Below are 20,217 nucleotides of genomic sequence, written 5' to 3' on the forward strand. Positions count from 1 at the left end.
TGGAAGAAATCGCTTTTAGCGATAAGACCGCCTTTGCCCACATATTTAAATAACTGTTTTAATTTAAGCTTGTGTTTTTGTGTAATTTTTTGTATTTGTGAGCAATAAAGTGTTTTATTATTATTATTATTATTATTATTATTCCATATAAGGAATCAAAGCTATGCAGTTTTATATTAATACTGTAAACTTACTATTTTGTACTTGTGTTCTTTGGAAAATAAGCGATTCAATTTACTAATAACCGTTGTCACCAAGTCAACAGGAGCTATTATTTTCACTTGCCCCATATCATGTTATAATTTTGCTGACCTTATTATCAGCGTAGGCGATGAGTACAAAGAAGAACGCCTCGAGGCCGAAGCCGCCGCAGTTGAAGAGTTTCCGCACATTGGTGGTGGTCATGATGTTGTTCTTGCGCAGGTAGTCCGCCATCATGCCGCCGATGGGCACCAGCGACGTCATGATCAGGTGAGGGATGGCGCCCACGAAACCGGACTATATCAAGAATTAAAAGTTTTTAGATTTCAAATGATGAACGAAGTGCACTGGAATCAAAAGCGCTCCAATCATAATATACGTCATGTATTTTTCACTCGTATTGAATAAGTTACGTTACGCTTACTCGTAGTAAATCGTTTGAGGTCAATAAAAACTAAAGAAGATACTAAGAAGCGTTATAGAAAAATGGCAAAAAAGTCGTGCAAAAATACCAAAAAGGGCGTAGGTATATTACGATAGTAAATTGGTATTACCTCAGTGATCTGCATGTTGAACCTGGTGTTGAAGTATGCGGACTGGAAGATTACCAGCAGACAGAAGTTCCACGTGCGGCAGAAGTTGGCGACGATGATCGCGTATACCTGACGAAGTGATAAAGTTTATCCCATGTCTTTCCGTCTGTGCACGTGCATGCATATACGAATATGTCCGACGTTCATGGCGTGGTAGCGCTTAAGCGAGTTGTAGATGATCTAGTTTTTTTTTGTTTGAGATAAGCCTTCACTAAGGCTGCGATTCCACCAGAGATATGTTGCGAGGAATGTGTTTTTGAGAACCAATAGAATTGCTTCATTGACGTGACCTCGCTCAGCGCGGCGATGCTATTGGATCTTAAAAACACATTCCTCGCCTAACACTTACTTGCTCACTGCTCAGAAATTTGCTTTGTTAAAATTTTGTATACTGTTGATGGAGTATGATGGGGTGGTGGTGGAATGGGGTATTTCTTTTTCACTCACCGGTGGTGAAGTGGCGAAGGCCTTCCAGGGTGTTGACCAGAAGTTGGGCATGGCGGCCTGGGAGGCGGTGCCCAGGGACTGTTCGATGTACGTCAGCTCCTTGCCCGAGATGTGCGGGTGCTTGCACGGCCGCTCGAACACCAGCCACAGCCAGGCTGCGTACCTAGTGGAATATGGTTGGAGCCATAAGAACTTAAAATTTAAAGGACGATTCTTGGCGTTTTGGAGATATAGGAGGAGATACCTATATTTATGATTTGAGAAATAGAAAGTTCTAAATTGAAGTTCGTTTCTGGGTGTTTGGTTTCAGTATGAATTGGTAAAAGATCCCAGGAGTTTGTACGAGAATTACACAATGCTTCTTGCAAAAATGATGTTAACATCTGGCTTATATTATAATATTGCTGTCATAAAGTATGTTTCCCAATCGATAATCCGACTTTTTTTCACGTTGGATACATTTTATACAAATTTGAAAATTTAATTAATTTAAAAAAATAGAGCAAGTAAACTTCTCTCATCCTCAACGAAATTTAAAAATATTCGCTGAACATGGGGTAGAACTTACCAAATAACACCCATGATGCCATAGAAGTAGAAGGGCGTCTGCCAGGAGATGTAGTCGGTGAGGACGCCGGACAGTGGCATGCCAATGACGATGCCAGCGTACGTGCCGCAGAACGCCAGGGTTGCCAGTCTAGAACGTTCTAGAGGAGGAGCCCACATGCGCCAGATGCCGTGACAAGATGGATACGTTACGCCCTACAAGTACCCAGAATGTTAACGCTAGAAGTGACGAAGATATTTAAAAAATCATTTCAAGACTACAGTTGAAAGCAACTTCGTTGCACCTTTTCTATGTCGCGCTTATGCTAAGTACTCACATACGGGTTTGCTCGATAGTTTTACCCCAAATCGAGTAATAATTACTGTGTGGACCGCAATACTCACGGCTCAAAGGCTCGCATCGAGACAGCTCGAAGGCTCGCATCGAGCCAGCTCGAGGGCTCGCATCGAGGCAGCTCGATGGAATTGAATATATCGATTTAGAGTAAAACTGAACGAGCAATGTTGAATGTGTGGATGAAAGTCCGAGCCGCGGGTTTGCTCGACGTTATTGCTCGATCGAGCGAAACCGTATGTGAGTACTTAGGTTGGGTTGCACCAGAGGCGTGGTTAAAGTTAAAGTTAAGGTTAAAGTTATGGTTATAGATAAGGCTAAATTTAGCTTTAACTTTAACCTTAACTTTGACCGGAGCAATTGACAGATGACAGCTGGTCCAACAAGGTTATAAATGAACGTGGGCGGGGGCGCAGCTGGTAAAGGAGAACTGTCAAAAATGGCGTTTTTGTATGATGACAGCGTTAGTTCCTTTTTCGCCACGTGCATATTTAAAACCTTGTCGAGATCTATGGTTATGGTTAAATATGGCGTCTTGATGGCGTCCATTTTTACCTTTAACCAAAGATTTGACATTTTGCATTGTAGTTAAAGTTAGTTAGTGCAACCCAACCTTAGCATTATACTGTAAATTTTGTGGGATAAATTCCATATGAAATTATATTTTAAAAAAGGGTTCATCGGTTGAAGCGTGAAGAGACTAAATGCCAGACGCTTTTGCATTTATATGGATGGTTTTTATAATTGCCAAATAAGTATTAGATAGAATGCTACATCAAAAGAACACAAAACCCGGTAACCCCGTATTCCGTAAGCGGGTTCGAGCTCAGTAACTTAATATATATCTGAGATCTTTTATGATAGTTTTTTATCATATTGAATCGTGAGATCATAGAATTCGCTGAATGAGAGACTTAATAGGGTACCGAGGCATTCACGACTAAGCCGGCTACAAGTGGACCGGTTGCCATGGCGACGGGCCCGCTAATCCAAAAGAGGCTTTATACATCGGAAAACGATTCCGAGCGAGACGCGGATATGTTATCAAGATATACATATATACTTATATCTAAACGTACATTAATGCTTTTAAACCTTCAAAAGATTAATATATGACGAAAATGTTGATAGATTTTCAATTTTATACAGCAAGCCTAGATTAACAACCCATGGTACCCTACGTAAATTTAATTATATTATACTAAAAGAAACTGAACAGCAAAAAATAAAGTTAACAGGTGTCTTAAATGCGAAATATTACTACAACTTAACCCTAGGATGGTAACAGGGGTGCCCCAACACCCCACGCAAGCAATCACGCGCCGATTTCTCGAAAATTATTTTCTATCTTGGTCTAGCACTTTGTGTATTCTTTTGTTTTACTGTAATTCATCAGTAGCCGTTGCGTGGTGGAAGCAGCACGTGTCAATTTCGTTCTGCAGGTATGTGTGGGGTGATGCGACACCCCTGTTACTATTTACGTAGGTATTTTTTTGTTCACGTATTTTATTTATGCATTATTTTCAGTTCATAATGACATTTTGTAATGATGAAGAGCTTGAGCGGTACTTAATTACTATTGCTGAAGATGCTGAGAGTGAAACAGAGCCATTATAGGCCGAGCAACCTTCTGAAAATGAATATTACGTCTGCGTGCATTTTGACCAAGGTGATATTGTTTCCGATTCTAATTATATGATTCTCTATCTAGAAGTAAAACAGCTAAACACGCCAGCTAACAAATTTAGAAGCAATCTCCTAAAAAAAAACTAGCAATACAGCTAGGCGAGCCGCACATGAAACGACGCGTTTAGAGTCGAATTTACCTCGACTACTATCGAGAAATATAGGGTCCATTCTAAATATTCCCGAAGAAGTTCAAGCTAGCGAACCCCCTGCCAAATTACCAAAGCTTGCTCGATGTACATTGTGTCCTCGAAAAAATGACAAAAAAGTAAATATTTTTTGTTCCAAATCCAAGAGACCTGCGTGAACTGAACAACGCTTGGAAATTTGTATTAATTGTGTTTTATTAATAAAAACTAAGTAATTTCAAGATTTATTTCGTGTAGTTACAGTTTGATCTAAAGAAAAGTGTTGCTTTATTTTGTTTTTATATTAAAAAGTTTTAGTTTTCATAAAAAAAAAAATTAAGATTTAAGGGGCTCCCATACAAAAACACAATTTTTGACCTATTTTAGCTCTATATTAACGGTACGGAACCCTTCGTGCGCGAGTACGACACTCGCGCACGAAGGGTTCCGTACCGTTAATATAGAGCTAAAATAGGTCAAAAATTGTGTTTTTGTATGGGAGCCCCTTAAATCTTAATTTTATTTCAATATTATTACTAATTATTAAAGTACACAATATATAAATAAGGGCTTTGTGATATTTTCAAGTGCCTACCTGTAGCCATTATTGATTACGAGCAAAAAAGGCCAAAAAATTACGTTTGTTGTATAGGAGCCCCCATTAAATAGTAATTTTGTTTTATTTTTAGTATTTGTTGTTACAGCGGCAACAGAAATACACAATCTGTGAAAATTTCAGAGCACTAGTTATAGCGGTTCTTGAGATATTTATTTTATTAGAGGTTGGGAATGTGTTATTCATTTTAGAATAAAAAAAAACATTAAGTTTATTAAGCACAACGAAATTATCGCCAACAAACTGTTGTGCAGTTTAGCGATTTTTTATGTATAAGTTACCATTGTAAACATTTAAAAAAAGATACAGCCTGGAGACAGACAGACGGACAGACAGACATCGAAGTCTCATGAATAGGGTCCCGTTTTCACCCTTTGGGTACGGAACACTAAAAATGTTAACACAATCGCAGACTACTAAATAATTATTAAGTACGTAAATATTACTCTCGACGCATAAATCCAGCACCGATTTGAAAGAAATTAACGCTTTAAGTCCCGAAAAGGGACATCATCTAATAAAAATATTCATATTCAACAGTACGATCTGATTGGGAGTGTCACGATCAGTAACAGAATATCTGGTAATCCGTTTAATGGTGGTTTGGTACATGAATATTCATCGTTCAAATTGTTAGAGGGGCGGCCGACAGAACATGTAATAAGTCTCATCATGCGCCGGCACGGAAACATTCGAAATTCAAACGTCACATATTCTGCACTTCGCACCCTTCAATTACGATAACAGATACAACTTTTGTGATATAATCGGTTGGATAACTTACGGTTCGGGACGAAAAACAAGATTTCAAGATTTGAAAAGCAAACAGTAAGTCGATATGATTTCTTTTGAACTCGCATCTACCGGGGTAGGTACTTACATAAAACAATTTTTAGGTAGAGCTCGAGAATATGCCTAATAGGTAATTATTATTATAATATTACTATTAATAATAGTTTATAATTTTTCACTATACTTCTAGGCTTCCTTGCTCCAGTTAGGGCTACCGTTAATCTATTATTAAAAAAATATATTATATAGTTTGCTTTAAATAACAAGTTAATGATTTTATGATTCCTAATACATATTACATAATTAACTTAAACAAGACGTGAGCCTAATTGTGAGTACCATAATTTCAATGCTCAATCGGCAATTATATTACTTATTATCTTATATATAAAATTCTCGTGTCACAATTTTAGGCCGCGTACTCCTCCGAAACGGCTTTACTTATTTTAACCAAATTTTATATGCATATTCAGTGGGTCTGACAATCGGCTACTGGGTACTTATTATATTAATAAGTGCATTTGTTCAATAAATAATAGTAAATTATTAAAACTCGAGAGTCGAGACCGACGGCGACCATTTTTTGTGCGACGGGATAGCGATGGACGTTGCCATGGTGACGTACTTATTTTGTCACTTCAATAAAATAATATGGGCGAAATTAATGATGTTGAACGAATGAACGAAAAAGAAACGATGAACGTTTGCTGGGACAGCTAGTATTAAAATATGTTAAAATTCAGTTCAGTTCTCTGTAATGTTGATTTTGACCTAAGTTCCATATATTTTCTGAGAAACTCTAAATTAATTTGATGTCAAGTAATCATTACATACTCGTATCTGATATCACTGAGTGTGGCCGTTAGTCTTACTCACCTCAACCAACCCCTGCATGATCTTCAATATGACCACAGCAGCTGGGCCTATTGACATAGCACCGGGGATGGCCATGTTGAATATCGCGGACGCGACGATGGCGGCGCCGAAAATCTTGTTGGCTGGGTACTTGGAGGCCATGAAACCGCCAGGAACCTGGGTGACCAGGTAGCCGGCGAAGTACGAGGAGTCGATGGACGATTCCACGCTCACCGTCCAGTTGAATGGCGCTTCCTCCTCTACTCCTACTGACGTCTGGTGGAAAGAACAAAATTAAGGTCAATGTCAGTTTTATCGTAGTTTAGGTTTTATAAAGTTTCTGTGTCAATCAGTATTGTGAACGATTAGCAAAATATTGTTGCAACTATACAAGGCAAGATTTTCAAGCAATGCTTTTGATATTCTACCTTACAAATCTAGACATTATGAATGCAGCGTTATAACTTTTATAGGCTTCTATTTGTCATATTATCACAATTTTAATATGCAAGACGAAGACGACCAGACCTTGTATAGTAATTCACTGCTATTATCTTTATTAGCAAGAACTAAGGAGTAACCACCCATTAATAAAGTAATTTCCTTACGTTATGCTTCTCTGTCATCTTGAGCTTGGCCATGCTCATGTTGCACCGCATGCCGAACATGATGCTGAAGCCGAAGCACGCCAGCAGAGCCACCGTGTACCGCACGCTCAGGCACGGACACTCCGCGCGCACGTACTTGTCTAAGCAATACACATGTGACGTCACCATCAGAAGTGGGATCAGCAAGAGGATCAGCAAGATCTTGAAGACTTCCATACTAATATCATAAATATGAAAGTGTGTCTGTCTGTCTGTTACCTCTTCACACCCGAATCGCTCAACCGATTTTGCTGAAATTTGGTATGGAGATACTTTGAGTCCCAGGAAAGGATATCGGAAAAATGTACGGTTCCCGCGTCAAAAAGTTGACAAAATGGATGTAGTTGACACCAGTAGGTCAGGAAGTAAGTCAGTCAGAAATATCAGTATAGGTCCAAGAAATTACCTGTCCAAAAAGCCGCCATACTAAATGAATATAATAATCGTATTAGTTTCTGTAAGTACTATCTGAGATGTTGATTCACATGGCAGATGTCTGTTCATAGTATTGGATCCGACCATAAAATCCTGCAGGAATCGTTTTTTTATTTATAGAATTCGTTCGGATTAATGTTGGGTTGCCTTGTCAATGGTAGCCGCAAGTACCTCTAATTAAGTTGAATATTCATCAGATAAATGCATAATTCGCATGTATATTTTTTTTTCAGTAAATTTTACATCATTTGAAAGAAAATGACGTGAGAAAATAAGGTATAAATGGTTGCCAGCTCTAAGTCAGCCGCAACCTAGGGTTGCCAGCCCGTAAACAGACATAGTTCATCATCAAAATTGAAGCATCAATTTTTTTAATAATTTTGATACCAAATTAAAGTTTTATGCATCTTGTACATGAAAATCCATGGTTGCCAGTTGCACGATAGCCGCAAACTGGGGTTGCCATCACTTTTGTATTTGACAAATGTTCAGGCCTACAATTATTATGCCTGGCATTATTTGAGGACGTCGAGAACTCGCAAAATTGCTATTTTTATTTAACAGGCTTTTTTATTTTTATGTGTATTGTAATGTCATTCCTCAATGTCATTCCTTCTTAATTCTCTTACTATTGAATACACGCAAGTTTGTATTACGGGCTTTCATTTTGCTCAATTAGAGGTACTTGCGGCTACTTTTAACAAGGCAACCCAACATTAATCCATTCTATAAGTTCTAAGGATTATTTTAAAATATATTTGATCGAAAAAAACGATTCATGCAGAATTTTACGGTCGGATCTTAGGATATCATGTTAAACCCAGCCTTAATTATATGCTGCTTATCATCATAACTAACATTGAATTGACACAACCCGACCATATGTTGTAGGTCTGTCATCTGACGCCTATGAATCAATTTATTGGTACAAGTAGAATTACCGATCTTCCTCGGCGGTGGTCTCTCTGGAGAAGGTGGTGTCTCCAGATCCTCCCCATCGTACATCTGGTCGTAGCCCTTCTGCTCCACGTGGAAGTTCTCATATTGGCTGTTTCTGAAACAATAAAAAGTAAATTATGAGACCGAGAAAAATGTCTGTTATCTGTGGCCCAATAATTTTATTAGTTTGATGCAAGATTCATTCAGAATATTTGGTGCAGTCCGTTTCTTATCAGACAACAAACAGCTTTGTAGGAAAGTGACTAGAGAAAACTAGCAACAAAGAAGAAACTGAATGTCAGAATTGTTGGAAGAATAATAATATCTATGGACGCTTTACACCACGTCAGTCTGGCCCCGTTGGTAAACTGATAAAGTTTTTTTGATATTGTGTCGTCACAGAACTCTTCTATTTAGCGAATAAATTATTCGTGACGAGCACTTTATCGCAAGTTCTGCATTCTAGACAATTTCCCCGTAATAACTCACAAAAAAGCGATGCAAAAAACGTCCCATCTCGTAGTAATTACACGGCGCAGCTCTGACAGGTCGGAATAGAGTTAAGTGCCGGCGTGCACCTGCGCTCGATCAATTAGTGTGTATCCGATAATCAGCTCAGACGGAGCTAATGGTGCATTTTGTACATTTTATAAGGGGAAAAATAAGCCCCATTATATCCATTTTAGCATAGTTAGCGACAATGTAGGCAGATTCAGAAAATAAGGGGTTATGGAGACTTTTCAAGTACCAACTACTTGAAATCGAGCTGCCGTATTGTTAAGTGTGTGTTATTTTACGAGTATCTTACGTATGTTACAATAATGTGTGGTTGGAATCGAAACAAATATAACAATTAAAAAAAAATAGTTTGTTATTATTTTTAGCAATATTTCCGCGAAATAAACTTCCACCTTTAAGTAAATGAGTGAGTGTACGCATAAGCATGCGTACAGCACCTCCCTCCTCCCACACTGCCTATGCGTACACTCGCATGCAAGAACCTGCAAACACCAACACCACAACATCCGTTAAGTTATTGTTTATATTAATTGACTCAACGGATGTTGTTCGTAGAGTCCACATCCTGAGGATGCTCCGGTGTTGGGGCGAAGCGCGCGTCGAGGTTTTCAACCCACATGGTGGTGAGGGGACTTGCACGGATTTGCCAACATTATTGCTTGTGTAGTGGTGGTGTTTTCAGGTTCTTGCATTCGAGTGTACGCATAGGCAGTGTGGGAGGAGGGAGGTGCTGTACGCATGCCTATGCGTACACTCACTTATTTACTTAAATGTGGAAGTTTATTTCGCGGAATATTGCTAAAAATAATAACAAACAAAATTTTAAGCTATGGATTTCCGCAAAGTAACGCCTGATTCCATTAACTAAATATAACAATGTATTATAAAGGATTTAATTATTGTTGTGTATTATAAGAAATCTAAATCGAAGTATATTCTTAAGACCATTCTATATATATACACGGGCCCTTTCTTCGACTCCATTAAAAATTGCAAGTTTGCAAACTTGTCAGGGGTTCCAAGCGTCGGGGTTCTATACTTAACATTCATAAAATCAAGGTTACTGGCGCGTAAATTCATTTTTCCGCTGACAAAAGTAATAAATGTGGCTATCAGTGCGGCCCCTCCCGGTAATGAATCGTCGGATAAAAGGCATAACCAAGTGGAAACGCGGCCCCTCCGGTATAAGCAACTGGAATCCCCCGCTGGGGTAGTGCTGGACCACGCGTCGAACATCACCAGTTGTTTACGCATTTACAATTAGATGTGATGTAAACGATGTAAGATGTTATAAAAAACCCCGCGTTCCATTTGATGTTAAAACGATCAAAACGCGCAAAATATTTATTTTGAGCGTTTTGATCGTTTTAAACATCAAATGGAACGCGGGGAAAGTGTTGCAGTGAAATATAGAACCCTTTTTTGTTGAAGTCAGTTAAAATTATATGAAATTGTTGCAAAATAAGTTTAACATTTTAAACTGCAACAACACTGAAGCTGCTGAGATTGCATTCCTGCTACCCTTAAGTTGCTGATATCGCACCATAATATATTGCAATACATAATACATATACTATACAATATACAATTTTTCACCATACACCAAAACGAATTTAAAACCTTTTAGTTCCCGAATCGCAATCGTTTAAAATTCATATTTTGATATGACAAATATGCAGTGCGTATCGCGAGGGTGCCAAACAGTGATTATCTGCCTCCCCTTGCCCACACCTACTATTATAGACTTATCACTAAAATACCCTCCTAAAATGAACCCTATCCCGTGGTCATAAGGATGTGGTATAGGTAGAATTTACTAACACGGAGGTACCATTACGTACAAAATGGTGTAATTACAGTTTGGTGACATCCATGGCGTGAATGAAGCTATTAATGGAGTTTTAATGTGCAGCTAACTTCGCTTTTGATTTCGGAATACATTAATCGGTAATGGCTTGTAACTAATATAATAATCTATGAATACGGACGCCCTATTATGCTTGGTTTTCTACTAAGGGTTGATTCAGAACGCAAAGCGACGCGTAGATCGATACAAATTTAGAAATGCATCTGTATTTCTAAATTTATATGGATTTGACAGATTCGCAAGACGTCTCACGCAATTTAAATCTGTCAAATCCATACACATTTATGCCGCGCCGCGCCTCGCCACGTTGCGGTCTGACTTGACCTTAAAGCTTTGTGTGGTAGGAATGATTATATTTTAACGACAAAATCTTATGTTTGACGACATTTTTTTTGTATAATTGGGTATAATTTTTATTATAAGATGTATACTTCTTCACCGTTTTTTCGATCTCATCAACTTTTGATCATCAATAATAATTACAGCAGACCATCAAAGTTAACAAAACTTTGGCATTTAAATTCTGGTATTAAGAGGTTTTAAGTCAAAGTTTAATAAAGTTAATTAATCTTTCCTAAGGATTTAGATAACTACACGTAATCCATTATAATGAAATCGATTTTGTATACCTATCCCATAATTATTTAAGAACCACTGTCTATGTATGTCATGTTACGTTTCCAATATACCAGATATGAGTCAAAAAAGCAGCCCCTTTATAGTTGTTTTCTACATATATAAATATTAGAACGAAGTTCCTTATCGCGCGTTCGGCGTAAATCTGAAGGCTAGACAGAACGATATTTGACCTTGATTTGACCTCGAACTTTTCTATTAGGGCCTGCATGTTGCAGACGGCGCTGATAGTAAGTATTCCTGTGCGTAAACTAGATGGCATTTTTTAAAAGCAATAGCAACACGTTGTTAGTATTCCTGGGCGTCAAAAGATGGCGTTTTTTAATATTTTTTTTGAGTGTATGTATACAGGTATTTTGAACATAAGATAATAACTTCGTTCCATTAGAGTGTCCCCACCTCTCAAGTTTTTTTATTACTAAAGGGGATTTTCATAACAATAATTATTATCAAGGGATATTCATCGGAGATATTATAGTTCAGTGACTTAATCCAGAGTAATAGTCAATTTGGGCTAAAGTTAGAGTGACCAGTAGTGTTAGCACGGCGACCAGCGGAAATGCGAAAGTATGGACAAACTGTGGAAATAAACCTAAGGTGCCGTTCCGATCTTTTTTCGTTCCGAAAAATTCAATTAAAATGCCACTTTATGACACACTATAGTATATGTGATAATGTAGGATATTATTTGAATTTTTAGAACTATAGTCTGTCATAAAGTGGCTTTTTAATTGAATTATTCGGAACTAAAAAAGATCGGAACGGCACCTTAAGTTTATCTCCACAGTTTGTGGCTATAGTCTGTCATAAAGTGTCATTTTAATTGAATTTTTCGGAACGAAAAAAGATCGGAACGGCACCTTAGGTTTATTTCCACAGTTTGTCCATACTTTCGCATTTCCGCTGGTCGCCGTGCTAGCACTACAGGAGCACTTTGTCGAGTTCCCAACTTCCACACTTCCACAACACACTTAAAGCAGTCACTTCATTTATGAATTCGAAGTGTCACCTACTTCATTTGATACTCAATTTATTAAAATAATAGATGAGATTCGTATAGTATATTTCAATCATTGTGGTTATTATTTAGTCACATTATCAGAACTAAGTAAAATTACAGTAAAAACTCGTTTAATCACATATTATGACTAGGTGTTTTTGTGTAAAAAAACTACATTCTTTTTCTTATTCTACTAGTCTTATACGTCCATAAAAACTTTTACGATAATGCTATCTAGATCATATTTTAATTTAAATTTTCCTGCAAAATGTAATAAATATATTCTTTATTAACATCGAGGTTGTAATAAACAGTTTTGAGAGGCGAGTGCGGAGTGCGGAGTGCGGCGCCTGTGCAAGACGTCGAGAGCACGAGGGTGGAACTTATATTCATTAATTGACTAATACAATTTACTACGAAAATTAGATGTTAAATTCAGTTTATTAGTAATGCAAACAAACTAATAATAGCTGTTTTTGAAACGGGAAGCTTAGATATTATGGCTTCAATCAGCTATGAAAAAAATTCAGTCATTTAATATAATTAGTAAATTATAGCTAGTTTTGTCCAAATGCGCCGAAAGATTTACGACATTTTAATTCAGATATTAATAATGACTTTAATTGAATGAAGAATTTCTCACAAAATCGTTTATTGGTCTTTGAGTACAACCTTAAATCAGCATTTTGCAACTTATAAAAAGAATATAGTTATATACCTAGCTAATAGCAAGTCTACATTCATCATCGATTTTATTGAAAATCCTTTTTTAGGGATACAAAGTTACGACTTTATTTCTTTCTGTTACCACATCGATATTTTCGTCACGAACAGTTTAAAATATTTAAAGCGATATATTTTAACAGACCGCGTCGACCGAGGGGGATAATGGGGGGGCGCCGGGGGGACGGGGCTCTCATCCACCCCCTCTAATTGATTTACAATTGTCGACTAAATTTGTTTCCCGATCGTGATGTCTAACTGCATAACTTCAGTATGGGGTGTAACGTGCGACCTACTGACTCAGCAGTTCATTTATTTTCGCCAGAACCGTTTCGTAGACTTTAGGAATAAAAATGACACTTAGTAATATTATATTTTTAATTAACTTAACCGATTATATGTATGAAAAACTCAAATTACTCGTATATGCTTATTCTTTAGGTGAAAGTTATTTACTGATTGAATACTTAGCCTTATATTTTTTATAATAAATCCTTTCAAGCATTCTTCATACCATAAATTAGCATAACGACTTTATTAAGACTGAAGAAAAAGGACTTCACAAGAACTTTTTCTCGCAACTTTAAGAATGCGATAAGTTGTGACATAAGTAAGATTCAAAGGAGTCAGAAATTTCTTTGTACGTAGTTGACGTCTTTTTCCTCGTCAAATGAGCCTGAACAAAAGTTGGTGGAATGCGCCCGTCGCCAGGGCCGGATCGTGAGTTTGAAGGGTCTATTTTTTCAAAAACCCTTTACGGGTTCCCCTTTTTATTTAAGAAACCTTTAACACGGGGACCTGTCCCCGGGTTTGGGATATGCCTCAGTTAAGCCGAAGCAACCCGGGGTTATGTGGGACTGGCCGATGAGAAGGAGTTTAGGGGGCCCTTGGCTAATACTACTTAGGACTATAAGATTTAACTGTCAGTTCAAAGTACCAACACCTAAACGCAGATTCAATAAATTGAATGGGTTTATTTAGTTCAAATTAAATAAATTTAATGGGTTTATGTGATTTTGGAGCCCTGCAAATCCTCTGACTAAGTCAGAGGATTTGCAGGGCTCCAAAATCACATGTTTAACCACACACGGGGTTGGGTTTGAATTCTCGGGGCCCTAGGCTTAAACCCAAGAAGCTATATGGTAGATCCGGCCCTGCCCGTCACCGAGACGCCAGTGAATAAAACATGCAATACACGAAGAAGCCTATAAGAATAACTCCAATGAACAAAAGTGGGTCATTTTGGTAATTATATTTGGAGTTTTTTGATAATAAATTAGTACTTATAGATACTAAACTTAATAAAGTTTAGAAAAATGACTATTGTTGGCGACGCGACCTCCACCGTACTGCACCTTTAAGAAATGTAAAAAAGAAACTAAGTTATGTTTTGTCTATGGCGAAGCGACGCCTCGGAATTCAACTGTTTTTTCGTGGTATGATATAAAAGAGATTTGTCGGCGGATTTTGGGCAGTCTATTTTAGTTTTATCTGAAGTGTACTTATATTTGTGGTCTTCCGTTAATATACCGTGACTTTACTCGTACATCCAGAATTTTATTATTCCTCCTCCCGTAGCCTACAACTATAATATTAAACGTTAAGAATTGAAAGTTATTGTTTACTACATTTAAAAATCCAGACGCAATACTTCGTCACAAGCTCACAGCTTCTTATTAATCGAAATTAACCTAACCTCATTTATAATTAATCAGATTCTTTACATTAAATCTATTTTTTTTAATTAACATAATTATTCCAATGAGACGAAAATAGAAAAAGCGTCCAAATAAATCAGTGGGTCTCGGATATCAACACTGGCGTAATAGAGTTATGACAAAAATGGCGGTACGGAACCCGAGACGCTTGTTAGCGTCTTGCGTTTATTTATGGCCATATTTATTTTATGGCCGATCGGAGGAAGCCGCGTTAGGGTGCGATTGTTACTGCCAAATAAACTTCGGTAACAACTAACAAACCAATTTGTCCCGCGCCGGCTTATCGACGTGTGACAGTTCTTTTATGATAGTTCTTTATTGACGGAGGCTTCTGTCACAATGTAGTTATGTCTATTGTGCTTGGCTTCCTCGAAAAAGACAAACAATAGTAATTAGTATATTGTTATTTAAATACGATTTGTTGTCCAGTTTTAACTGCAATACTTTCTTGCAGTTGGAAAAAAGCCCTTAGTATTTTTAATATACCTTTGATTTTTTTACTTCCTTACTATTAAAAAATTCGTTCTAAAAATTTGAATTAGACAGTTATGATGACTCGTAATCTCGATAGTTTCAGGAGCAAAAAAACGCGAGGACAACATTCCAACACTAGGGGGGTAAAATCCCGAGGAAATCAAGAAACAATAAATGTAGCGAAACGTGCGCTCCTCCGTCCCCAACAGATTAGGCGGCAAAGAGAATAAGACAGGCAAATACAGCGGTATTTGTCCAATAATATCATATTTTTATTGACTCGCATAATAAAAACTCTCCGTTCGAAGCACGTTCTGTTTATTCGTATTTCAATATTCGACGCCAGCAGAATCGTTTTTTTTTGTTTATTGATGCCTTTGAAATGCAATAAAGTAGGATATATTGGATATATTGGATATATTGGACCACCCATACTTTTAGTTACTCATAAAATCATAGCTAAGATCACGAAAATCACATTATCGACCCGTACTTACTTAAAGTACGCCTCAGTGTCAATTATTGGAACTATTTTTGACACTTCCGTATTGATTAATTTGCACGATTAACAATTTTACAAAAAAAAAACTAAACAGCACAGTGTTAGGAATTCAGCAAATAAGCGACTCTTCCGCTATTCATATTATTGTATTTCGATGATCGATGCACTGATTTTGGGTTCCAAAGATACCCTTTTTTCTAAGTTTTAGCTTTAATTTATTTAACAGCGGGATTCTACGGGGAGATTCCCGTAGTTTTATTTACCCTTTGCAGTAAACGCGGTAATACGATGAGCGCGATTCAAACTGCGGGATTAGGGTGAATAAGGCCGTTACTACACTGTCGGCGAGCGGATTTAGGGCACAGCGAATAAGTCGCGGATATGCCGCGTTTAGACGAACGTCACGAACACACGGTACTTATAAGGTATGTTTTCGTGGCGTGTTTGCAGCTAGTTTACGCACTAGTCAGACAGAGCAGAAACCACGCGTTACCATTGCTGAAATCGCGTGGTATAATTTAAACGTGGAATAGAACACTTGAGCAATAAGATGTGTGCGATTAAATCGCGCGGTTAGAACACTGATATCCCATTGCGCATTCGCGACGTATCCGCTACGTTGGCCGCTCGCCAACTGCTAGTATGATAAGGCCCTAATGCTGAAGAGTGGATCCAGGGGAACCCCGTAATCCCGGGATACAGGTTACAAGTAAATATCAATTACGCAAATACCCCGGCTTCGCGCTAATGTATTATTGGAACAGTAAAGCTGTTTACACACTCCGACTGATTCCTTTAAGAATTATTGAGAGTGTTTTAGAGTAGGTTTTTTTTTAATGCTGTTGTTCTTTTTTAATTAAATTTTTGCTTCAAAATAGTTGTATTATAACACATTATAGTATAATCTGTTTAATACTTTGGAGACACTTATCTACTTGAGTAATAATTTAAACAAATTTATTAGTCTCGGTATTTGAAATCTTCATAATATAGTCTTCAAAACTTCTCATGGTGACCAATTAAACCACATTAAATTAACAATAACCTACTTTTGTAGTGTGTTCCAAGGATAATAAATATGTTCGTTCGTAGCACATCGTAGCACGCCGTAGCACATCGTAGCACGCCGCATCACATCGTAGCACGCCGCAGCACATCGTAGCACGCCGCAGCACATCGTAGCACATCGTAGCACGCCGCAGCACATCGTAGCACGCCGCAGCACATCGTAGCACATTGTAGCACGCCGTAGCACATCGTAGCACATCGTAGCACGCCGCAGCACGCCGCAGCACATCGTAGCACGCCGCAGCACATCGTAGAACGCCTTAGCACGCCATAGCACATCGTAGCACATCGTAGCACGCCGCAGCACGCCGTAGCACATCGTAGCACGCCGTAGCACATCGTAGCACATCGTAGCACGCGGCACACGCCGTAGCACATCGTAGCACGCCGTAGCACATCGTAGCACATCGTAGCACGCCGTGGCAGATGACAGATCGTATCACATCGTAGCACGCCGTAGCACATCGTAGCACATCGTAGCACGCCGTAGCACATCGTAGCACATCGTAGCACGCCGTAACGCCCCGCAGCGGGTCGTAGACCCCCCGTAGCGTCACCGTACTATTGTTTTTGTGAGTGTTTCCGATATTTAAATTAATTTAAAGTTTTATGGTTATACTAGCTGACCCGGAAAATGTTGTTTTGTCTATTATAGGTTACCAGATGACGCCCGCAACTTCGTTGCGCCAAAATCAGTTTATCGCGCGGGAACCGTACGTTTTTCCGGAATAAAAAGTATCATTTGTCCTTTCCTGGGACTCAAAGTATCTTCATACCAAGTTTTAAGAAAATCGATTGAGCAGTTTGGGCGCGAAGAGGTGTCTGGACAGACAGACACACTTTCGAATTTATAATACTAGTATAGATTTTTTCAATGGTACAAATCTTTTAATTACGTGTTGGATTACCTGAAGGAAGTTTTAAGCAAACTTTTTTTAGAGCTTATGGAAGAGATAAAGTTAACAAAAACATTTCTTCAAAGATATTATGAAAAGTATTTTCGTTTAATTTGTCATTGTAATAAGGCCGAAACCGTAGAAATAAGATGAAATATACTCGTACCTGGCGTCGGCGGGAATTGTACGAAATATCGTTACTTTGTGCGAGCCTCGTAAGGCTTCGCTCACGTTTATCGACATTTTATGTTATATATTTAAAGAAATGTTGCGCATTTCACTAACGTATTTTTAAGAAGTTGTTTGTTATTATGGTGTGGTGATTGCTGGTCAATATGAAAACAAATACGTATTTTGGATAAACAGAAATAAACATGGAAACTCTTGACTAATAGGCGATAAACGAGCTAATAATAGGTTATATATAACAAAACTAAACCTAATCATAATTAATCATTTATTTGACTGATGACTAGTTAAAGAGATTCATATATGTTGCTCTTGAGCCTATGAAATATCATTTAACATTACAACTAAGCAATAAATAAAACCGTCATATTCAAGAAACATCTGATCATCAAAAGCATTTTAGCAATTCACCAAAACTCTAAGGGCCTGTTTCACCACTTGCTGATAAGTGCCGGATAGGCTATCTACAACTTATCTGACAGATAGAGTGTAGAGTATAATATGTCAGATAAGTTGTGACACGGTTATCGGTAAGTGGTGAAAAAGGCCTTAAATGTTAAAAAGCCTAACCTAAACTACCTGACGGAACCTTTACAAAGAAATTACCTCTAAACGGCAAAAGGCAGAACGGCCTAAATGGCACAATTGGCCTCGTCCCTGGGGTACCGAGGCCCGATATTTAATATTCCAAATCCCCCGACGATATCGATCTCCAGACGAACGTAATTAATTTCGTCAACGGAACATTTTTAACTGTTCCGATTGATTTGATATAATAAAGCTATAAGTATGTACTAAATATCATATTGCTAGACTATCCATATTATTTTTTATCTGCTAAACAAGATTGATTTGATGTACCGACATCATTTTAATGTTAAGATAATGATTAAAAGCATTTATAGCAGAACATAATTATATTTTTTTTATAAATATTAAGGTCCAAAACACGAGAAGGCATAATTTTTTTATTAAATGTCAAAAGTTATGTGCTTAACTAATTCCTTGTTTTGGGCTCTAGTTTTGTATTGGATTATAATGAGATATAAGGCATAGAGCTTCTTGATATTATAATACTCTATTGAGAGTATTCTTTATCTTTTTTTGTTTTACATTGAAAAAGAGTATGTATTTGGAAATGCCAAACAATATTAAGTAATAATAAAAAACTTAATTTCTAGAATCATACATTAAAAAGTGAGTAAATATGTATTAGAAGGTGATTTAGGTAATATAGTTATCTACATACCCGATTTTTACGTTTTTACATTCAGACTTGGGGCTTTCATGTTCAGAATTAAGAATGTTGTCATCACTCGACATAGCTTAAATGCGTCAGTAAATATTTATATAAAAAAAGTTGCACAAGTTACTCAGAAACTTTTGGGCTAAACACACATCTACTTTGACCAACTCCAATAAACGACTGAGTCCTGCCATCTGAGACTTAAAATTCCTATCAATTCATTCATATCAATTTTCCTTAGTGTATTTTCGTTACTAGAGTTCAAAAGTGCCATCAATAATTGCCTGAGTGGCAAAATTTTTATCAGTGTACTAATATTACAACACACGCAGTTTCGAAGCTTGTTGTCAGGACACACAGTTCAAATTCGCTTGAAGGTACTTAATTACTTCACATTCACATAACAATTAACAATACGAATGCATTATCATTTATATTTCAATATGAATAATATGTGTTAATATACAAATTGTAACAGGTGATAATATTTAGGGGTGAGTACTTTATATAAAATTCATTGTGAAAGTAGCAGCGCTGCAAGAGTTATTTTTTAGACACACAATTTCTGTTACACTTTGTGTTCTTTTTAACCTCTTTATTTAATATATTTTATTATAGAAACAAATCCATCAACAAATTACATCAGTCCATCAGTCAATTGAATTAACAGTAGTATTTAACGTCGAAATAATGACGTCACAAACACACATTTTAACAAGGGGGTTACCCAGTTTATTTATCACGGATTCCCCGAAATTCACTTACTTGAACCGCTCCCACAGCATGCTCCCCGCGGACTCGCAACAGGTAGGAACCTCCCTCGCCCCTATTTCGTCCGCACAGAGTCGAAATTCCCGCGGCACACGCGAAACAACCTGTGGCTCATCCACTAACACATTCGCACGTCCTAACCTCAATTACAACCCGAAAGGCTTTAAGTCACTGAAATGTACCGAACTTATGGATTTCCTTAGCAATGTTTTAGAAGAAAGTGGGTTTTAGTCATATAGAGTTAAAGGAGGTTTCGTTTTTGATAAATATCGAGAGGAGAGAGTTGAAATCGCGATTCACTTCAATGGGAGCGAGCGGTAGTGACGTCACGGGCGCTGATATCAAACTAGCCAGAAATGCGTGACGCG

The 20,217-nt window shown here is 37.6% G+C and overlaps 1 protein-coding gene across 1 annotated transcript in view; it reads right to left on the bottom strand.

Moving 5' to 3' along the window:
- The window catches only part of LOC121739157 (vesicular glutamate transporter 1), a 71,677-nt gene that overhangs the window by 7,580 nt on the left and 43,880 nt on the right, over positions 1 to 20,217 (bottom strand). The window contains exons 4-10 of the mRNA XM_042131504.1: positions 8,243 to 8,355; positions 6,828 to 6,967; positions 6,241 to 6,495; positions 1,810 to 2,003; positions 1,242 to 1,404; positions 756 to 863; positions 313 to 498 (exon numbers count right to left, since the gene is read on the bottom strand). Of these exons, the coding sequence (XP_041987438.1) occupies positions 313 to 498; positions 756 to 863; positions 1,242 to 1,404; positions 1,810 to 2,003; positions 6,241 to 6,495; positions 6,828 to 6,967; positions 8,243 to 8,355 (1,159 nt within the window). The remainder of the gene's footprint in view (positions 1 to 312; positions 499 to 755; positions 864 to 1,241; positions 1,405 to 1,809; positions 2,004 to 6,240; positions 6,496 to 6,827; positions 6,968 to 8,242; positions 8,356 to 20,217) is intronic.

Source organism: Aricia agestis, chromosome 2 (assembly GCF_905147365.1).
Source record: "Aricia agestis chromosome 2, ilAriAges1.1, whole genome shotgun sequence".
Classification (NCBI taxonomy): domain Eukaryota; kingdom Metazoa; phylum Arthropoda; class Insecta; order Lepidoptera; family Lycaenidae; genus Aricia; species Aricia agestis.